The sequence below is a fragment of the Ctenocephalides felis genome, unplaced genomic scaffold (genome assembly GCF_003426905.1).
Source record: "Ctenocephalides felis isolate EL2017-DRISC unplaced genomic scaffold, ASM342690v1 CF-g0.4_SCAFFOLD_00845, whole genome shotgun sequence".
Taxonomy (NCBI): domain Eukaryota; kingdom Metazoa; phylum Arthropoda; class Insecta; order Siphonaptera; family Pulicidae; genus Ctenocephalides; species Ctenocephalides felis.
The window spans coordinates 89,387,175-89,395,319 of record NW_020536999.1 but is presented as its reverse complement, the minus strand read 5'-3'; the positions used below and the strand labels follow the sequence as shown (position 1 = coordinate 89,395,319).

General features: G+C 30.7%; 2 protein-coding genes across 2 annotated transcripts; both read left to right on the top strand.

Moving 5' to 3' along the window:
- The first annotated feature begins 3,028 nt into the window (after nucleotides 1-3,028).
- On the top strand, nucleotides 3,029-3,771 carry LOC113363984 (AFG3-like protein 2). Its single transcript, XM_026606455.1, has 2 exons — nucleotides 3,029-3,149; nucleotides 3,426-3,771. The coding sequence occupies exons 1-2, from the start codon at nucleotides 3,086-3,088 to the stop codon at nucleotides 3,551-3,553; spliced, it is 192 nt and encodes a 63-aa protein (XP_026462240.1). The 5' UTR covers nucleotides 3,029-3,085; the 3' UTR covers nucleotides 3,554-3,771.
- A 2,631-nt stretch (nucleotides 3,772-6,402) lies between these two features.
- Nucleotides 6,403-7,323, top strand: LOC113362920 (zinc finger protein 724-like). The gene has a single exon (XM_026605416.1). The coding sequence runs from the start codon at nucleotides 6,403-6,405 to the stop codon at nucleotides 7,321-7,323; it is 921 nt and encodes a 306-aa protein (XP_026461201.1).
- Nucleotides 7,324-8,145: the final 822 nt, after the last annotated feature.

Genomic DNA, 8,145 nt, shown 5'->3' with positions numbered 1-8,145 from the left:
ACTAACACATTTTTATACATCTTACAACATTTTTAGACTGTGTAGAATATTTTCAGACTAGCTACGAGTACATTATTTTTTAAACATCACATTTTCACACAGTGTACAATATTTTTGAACCATGTACAACATTTTCAGACCAACTACAATATTTTCAGACTAACTGCAATCTTTTTATACACCTTTATATAGACAAGACCATGCACAACATTTCTAGATGGTGTACTATTTTTTAGACTGTGTACAATATTTTCAGACCAACTGCGACATTTCAAACCAACTGAAATATCTTTATTCATCTTACAACAGTTTTAGACTGTTTACAACAGTGGTCGGGGGAACTTTTGGAACCATTACCCCAAAATATTTTTGTGCAACCTCTCATTACCCCACAAAAAAAATTAACTAAAAGAGCCTATAATTGGAATCCCGCAGATAACGGTTTGCTACATTGTTTGTTACTTCTAACTTTGACAGAAGTGCTGAAACAATTGTTTGAAGGAAACAATAAGTAAAAACTATATTCTTTATGAATAAATATATTTTTCATGAAAATCCTACTAATGAATGAATAAACTAGGGGTGTGAATGCATCATGCCTTACGGCAAATTGCTAGAACTTTCGCACCGTGACGAAATGTTCGAGGAATTTTAAATACTTTCAATTAGATTATTATATCCTGTAACATTATATAATATTCATAAAATATATATAAGCTGAATTACAAAATTAAAATTATTTATTTGAAGTATATAAGTGAGCTATAGAACTTTAGCCAGAATTAAAATTAAAATCAGAATTATTTTCGATATACAAAGAAAAAATTTTTTTTTTTCCCCCAAAAGTAATTATTTTGTCAACACAAACTGCAAGTTTTTTTAATCATTCAAATCGGATGCTTAGTTCTCTCAGAAACTGCCATTTTTGTACATTGAGCTCTGTTTCTTTGCAATGGCTGGACCTGCCTTTGCCAAAACCTAATCACTACTTTTCCCAATCATTACAAATTGAATGTTTTCTGGATCATTCAAATGAGATACTCCGTTCTCTCACAAACTCGATTCTATTTTCTGCACTCTTTACTCCGTATCTCCGTAACGGCTGGACCTGCCTTTGCCAAATACTAATCAGCATATTTCGCTATCAATAGGAACCAAATGTTGAATGAATCATTCTAATCGGTTCATCCGAGCGCTCGAAAACGCGAACGAAAAATGCGGATACACAAAACACACACACATCCATTTTCTCTGAGGTATGGCAAATGTTCAAAAACCTCTGAAACTTGAAGAAATGCAAAAATTTTCATTTTCGATTTTCGGCCCATTACTATTATATAATTTACCCTACGGGAAGTTAACAATAATGCCACAAGTGACAATAAACACGCACATATGTAATGTAAGAAATTACGATTTGGAGAAACGGTATTGCTTCATCTTTGACACAATTTCTTCAAAATTTTGACTTTAACATGTCAGAGCAATTTTAATACAATCTTCGGCATTCAATCTATTTCTCCTCGAATTTATGTTTATCAGAGTGGAAAGGTCTGGTTTGCACAAATATGTGGTTCCAAATGGCAGCAATTTTCTTACCGCTTCTTCATGTGCTATTTCAAAACCCTTTGCAGCTTTTGGCATTCAAAAAACATGGCAGGTTTTGTTCACTCCCAAATTCAATACATGCTTCCAGAATTGATTCTGCCAAACCTGCAGGTTTTTCCGGTACAATCCAACTCACAATACGTGTATCCAGATCTGGAAAGTAATCCAAAAACCGCACTCTCAGGTGAAGTAATATTATCACAATCCTCCAAAAACAAAGCATAACCTTGGTAAAAATATGCTATCTTGTTCTCTTCTACTTTCTGCCTTCAATATTCCAGCTTTGAACCAAATCCCAACAATATTTCTCTCGCTGAAATAATATTAATATGCTTTAATTTCCCTTTAATTCTTTGTTTAATATATTTATGCTTTCAAAAATGTCTGCTAAATATGCGAGAAATGAACCACAGGAAGAGTTTTCAAAATTTTCAGCAACAATACTTGTTTGAGAAACCATAGAGATTTCAGCTTCATTTTTAAGAATCCGTACTCGATTTAAAATATTTACGCGAGAGAGCCACCGTACTTCTGTATAATAAAGGAGGTCGGTCTCAACTTTACCATCCTGACATAATTCACAAAATAGCCGCGTATTTAGTGCATGTCTCTTGTTAAAATTTATAATCTTGATAGCATCATGAGTGTGGGTTATTTTCCCTTACAAAAGCTGAAAAACGATAAATATGACCCAGCATAGCTGAAGTTTCATCAGAATACACCAAATTGCAATTTTTCCATTTTAATCTTTGCGCTTTGAAATATTCGTTTACTTTATTATAAATATCTATTTCACGACATCTGAACTCAAAAAAAAAAAAACAAAAAGCAATTCCTTTCCAGAATATCTACATTCATAGCAGACATATATCAGTTGTGAATTACTACTGAAATCCGTTTTCTCAAGCTGAATAGCAAAATATTTAGTTTGTTTTAATGAAAAACTTCACATTTTTTGCCAATGCAAGAGATTCTTTTCGGTAGTAGGTTTACTGAAGCTGATTTAAAACAAGCAAGATATTTAACTTGTTTTAGTGCGAAAATTACTTATTCCTTCATATTTTCTGCTAATGCAGAAATTCTTTCCGATAGTAGGTTTTTACTGAAGCTGATTTTGTGCTTCGCAAATATATACTTTTTACCCCCAAAAATTCCACTTTTACCCCATTTGGGGTAATTTACCCCGTTCCCCGACCACTGGTTTACAACATTACCGTGTACAAGATTTTCAGTCTGTTTACAACATTTTCAGGTCATGTACAACACATACAATTTATAAAATTTTCATTCACCTTTTAGCATTTTTATACATTTTACATTTCCCAGTTGAATGTTTATAACCCAATCTTATTGAAAGTCAACATTAGAAGTTTCACTTAAAAAATGAACGTAAATGAATTACATAAAAGTATATGTATATATGTATTTATAGGTAGCTGAAAGATTATTGAAAAAAGAAATTCTGAGTCGGGAAGACATGATTGAACTTTTAGGCAAGAGACCCTTCCCTGAAAAATCTACATATGAAGAATTTGTAGAAGGTAAGATTAAAAAATAACTTTATTAATATAAATATATAATTATTTTCAAGAAATATTATTTAATGAGTAAACTTTTAACTGCAATCTTACAATAATCTTTTGCTTTTATTTTCTTTCATCAAGTGCGACTCCACCATAATGCTACTAATAATGTAATAATAATATAATTGAAATTGTTGTCTGTTGCCCTCATCAGCCATTGAATTTAAATATATATATATATATATATATATATATTTATTATTTACTTATTTATCTATTTATCTATTTTTCTAGGTACGGGTTCCTTCGAAGAAAATACACAATTGCCAGAAGGTCTTCTAGGATGGAACAAAGAGCAGCAGGCGAAAGACAAAAAGGGGCCTGCTGAAATATCCACCGAAAGCAAAAACCCTCCAGCGTGATCAAATTTGGCCAGAACACTCACAGTAGTAGTAGCGAGATAAATGAATGATATAAATATATACCTGTGTATATATTAATATTGAAATGTATAGAAGTTAAATACATAACCTCAAATATATATCTATATTTGTATATATGTATGTATATTTATATATTAATATATTTATATATTTTTTAGATTTTTTTTTGTTTTTAGCTTTTAGAATAGATTTATGAATGTGGAAGGTATTTTTGGATTTTATATACGTACATATATACAAATATACATATACACATTATATATATATATTATATATATATATATATATATATTTGTGTATGTATATATTTGAAATTTAAGTATTAATATAAATTTATACATATGCATTGTGAACTATAGACTGTTGAAATATATATTATAAAGAACTTAAAAGACACCTTTACTTTTTCAAATTCCCAAACAAATTTCATATTTTGGCCAGAAAATCTTATTCGACACCAAAATTAGATAATTTGGTACCAAAATTAGAAAATGCATGTGTGTGTGAGATAAAATTTGGCTTTTTGTCTACAATTTCTCAAAAAAGGCTTCACCGTTCTTTAAAATGTAAAAGCCATTTGAAGAAACTTGATATGGAAGAGTATTGATTGTTTTTGCAAAACGATCATGCAAATCGCTTCTTCACAATGTGCATATAGGTGCTAAATTTTCACCCTTTTTTTGCCTGATTTCCTGAACCAATTTTGAAAATTGAAAAACTATTCGAAAGCTATCAGTTGAGAATCGTGCTGATTAGTTTTTGACAAATATCGCGTCATTTCTTTACTATTATTTTTTTTTTTAAATTAGTTAATAATAATAATAAATCATTGTAAGATAAAAAATCATTATAATTGTCTGGAATGTGCAAAAACAAATAGTATTGAAAAATTTATAAATAAGTTTATGAACATATATATCATCAGAACTTAAAGTAAAACTTCTTTAGTCGCGACTAGGGAGTAAACCTGTGAAAATGCAACGATCATTTCTATACAGGTCGATTTGTGATTGGTCGTCGTGTCACGTGAGAGGATTCTTTCGTTTCGTCAACACAAGCAGAAAGTTTTTCGAATCACTCAAATCGGATGCCTAGTTCTTTCAAAAACTGCTATTTTTTGCACATTTAGGTCGGTATCTCCAAAACGGCTAGACCAGCCTTTGTCAAGAACCAATCACCACTGCTCCCCGCCTAGACAATATTAGAATACCCTGTGTTCATGTGTGGCTCCCCGTCATTACAAATTGTATGTTTTTTTATCATTCAAATCGGATGCTCAGCTCTCTCAAAAACTCGATTTCTATTTTCTATACTCTTTGCTCTGTATCTCCGAAATGGCTGAAACCGCCTTTGCCAAAAACTCTTCAGCACAACTCCCTATCAATAGGACTCGAATGTTTTTTAAACCATTCAAATCGGTTAATCCGTGCGCGAGAAATCGTGGACAAAAAATAGTATCCACACCAAACACATACATCCATTGTTTTTAAGGTATGCCAAAATGTTCAAAAACCTTCAAAACGTGAAGAAATGCAAAAATTTTCAATTTCGATTTTTTGATGATTACAATTACTTACCCGGTAAGCGGGAATTTGTATTATGTATTTTTTAAAGTAAAATTGGATATTCATTTGTATTGTATTGTATGATGATATCAGTTATGTATTTATTTATTAACTTCCCGTAGGGTAAGTTATTATGTAATGGGCCGAAAATCGAAATTGAAATCTCGACGTTTTGAAGGTTTCTGAACATTTTGGCATACCTCAGAAAAAATGGTTCAAAAAAACATTCGATTCCTATTGATAGGGAGAAGAGCTGATTAGTATTTGGCAAAGGCAAGTCCAGCCGTTACGGAGATACGAAGCAAAGAGTGCATAAAATAGAAATCGAGTTTTTGAGTTAACAGAGCTTCCGATTCAAAGGATTTAAAAAACATTCAATTAGTAATGATTGGGAAAAGTGATTGTTAGTTTTCGGCAATGGCAGGCCCAGCCATTTCGAAAATACAGAGCTAAATGTGCAAAAATGGCAGTTTTTGAGAGAAGTAAGCGTCCAATTTAAATGATTCAAAGAACTTTCAGGTTGTTTTAACAAAATAATTGATTTTGGAAAAAAAATTGTATTTTTTTTTTTAGTTCTTTAGTTTTTTTTGTATATCGAAAATAATTCAGATTTTATTTTTAATTCTGACTATAGTTATAATATACTTTAAACAAATAAATTCAACTTTGCAATTCAGTTTATATAATTCTTATAAATATTAGACCATGTTACAATATTTATATTAATCTATTTGAAAACATTCAGTATTCCTCGAACATTTTGTTACGGTACGGGAAATTCCAGCAATTTGCCTTAAGGCACGATGCCATACAACCCACTAGTTTATTTATTAATTTATGCAACGCCCAAGGCAATAATACAATATAATAACATTTTAAAGTGTACAAATTATAAACTAAAGATAATATGTGAGAAAATTAGAGTATTAAGAGTTCATAGATAGCTTTGTATATATTTATGTAATAGTAAAGTATGTAATAGTATTTATAAAATTAAATTGTTAAAAAACTTAATGGTGGCACAACCATTTTTTTATTAGAGCGGGGGAAGCGGTTTAAAAAAGGTTGGAAGCCACTGCTTTCACGCTTTGAATGTTGGTACATTGCTTTCGCCGCCATGTTTTACAGGTTGGACACTTGAGTGAAAATATTCAATATGGCGAAAAATGTTTGTGATTAAACTATCAAAATTAAAGTAAATTTAAATTAAATTCTAATTTATTTAAGTGCGATATTGTAAATGTAATAATATAAGTATTAAAAATGTCTCAAAATGCAGTTATATATCCAAGTGTTGACAAAATTAAAGAAGAACCCATTGATTATGTGGAAGAAATGGAAGTTACTTTAGAAGATTTTAAGGAAATAAAATCCGAACCAAATTTAGAAGACGATGAAATTTGTTTGAATAGATTCTTAAAATCCGAAGTGACTGTAGAAGAAGAAATTAAACCACAATTAGACAATCAAGAAGAACAAAAGTCTATCAACAAAAGTGCTCAACTAGATACCAAATACCACAGCTGTAAAATTTGTTTCAAGGCCTTCAAATTGAGAAGTAATTTAGATAAGCATATGTTTGATGATATCGGTAATGAATCTTTCAAATGCAACTACTGCGACATGTTATTCATGTCTGCAATTGATTTAATGACACATCTCAAAGACCATCCTGACGATTCACCTTTAAAATGTGAAGTATGCTCTGTAGGATTTTCAGACATCGATATGTTAACCCAACACATGCAGTCTCACACAAAAGAACCTCCTTATAAGTGTGAGTTTTGTGATAAAGGTTTTACTAATTTAACAAAATTCGAAGATCACTTAATCATGCATTCTGGAGAACGTCGTTACAAATGTGATTTATGTAACAAACTTTTCAAGCATGCAGGTAGTTTCCGAAGACACTGTCTTGCTCACACAGACCTTCCTCATAAATGTGAAATTTGCAAACAAGCATTCACTGAACGATATGAGTTAGTAAACCATCTCAAACAACAACATAACGATGATATTTCTGTAAGAGCACAAATCTCTTTTGACACCCCCAGCCATCCTTATAAATGCGAAACGTGTGGCAAATCATTCAAGCAACCGGGTGGTTTAAAACACCACAAGTTCATACACACGGGTGAAAAATGTTTAAATGCGGTATATGTCATAAGGCTTTCAGACAAGTAGGATGTTTGAATCGTCATTTAAAGATTCATACAAATGGGTGCCCCCATCAGTGTAATGTGTGTAATAAGTCATTTCAACAAGCTGATAGTTTAAAACAGCATATGAATGGTCACGAGGGGTTAAGCCTCATAAATGTGATGTGTGTGATAGAACATTTAGTCTACCGGGCAATTTGAGGAAACATAAAATGACTCATAGAGGGGAGCTGCATTATGAGTGCGATATATGTGCAAAATCTTTCGTGCAATCTGATTATTTAGTCAATCATAGGAAAACACACTTTAAATAAATTGTAAAGAAATTTTATTTAAATAATAAATTAAACATTATTTAAAAATTGTAGATACTCATTGTTAGTATATTTAAGATTGTCTGATATATTCATTATCATAATCGTGGGAGGTAAACATAGAACAAATGCGCTTTACTCTGTATGAGTGTTTTCAGCATATCACAGATGGTGCTACTGTGCTTCAAATTCATTGTTTGTTTTAAAACACAGTCTCTTAACATTTAACATTTTTTGAATGAAAAAAATGTTAAAACTTTATATGTTATGAGTTTTTTTGAACCAGGAATTTTGCTCATTAAATATCTCTATCATGTAGGTAATCCTAATTAACTAATTCTAAGTATTTAATTATTAAATATACAATATATGAATATAGTAATATCGCATAAGATAGGTAGATAGGTATATATAAATTAATAACATTATTGTAAACTACATACAAAGAAATAACAGAAATACAATTCTTTAAAACTAAACTAAAAACTATGTTAAAACTTTTCTTATTATATATTTTTTACTACATATTTGTG

What these genes read in the sequence shown, in the direction of transcription:
- LOC113363984 (XM_026606455.1), top strand. Translation starts at nt 3,086, where the DNA reads ATGATTGAACTTTTAGGCAAGAGACCCTTCCCTGAAAAATCTACATAT. An exon ending in ATATGAAGAATTTGTAGAAG is followed by an intron (nt 3,150 to 3,425) that starts GTAAGATTAAAA and finishes CTATTTTTCTAG; the next exon opens with GTACGGGTTCCTTCGAAGAA.
- LOC113362920 (XM_026605416.1), top strand. Translation starts at nt 6,403, where the DNA reads ATGTCTCAAAATGCAGTTATATATCCAAGTGTTGACAAAATTAAAGAA.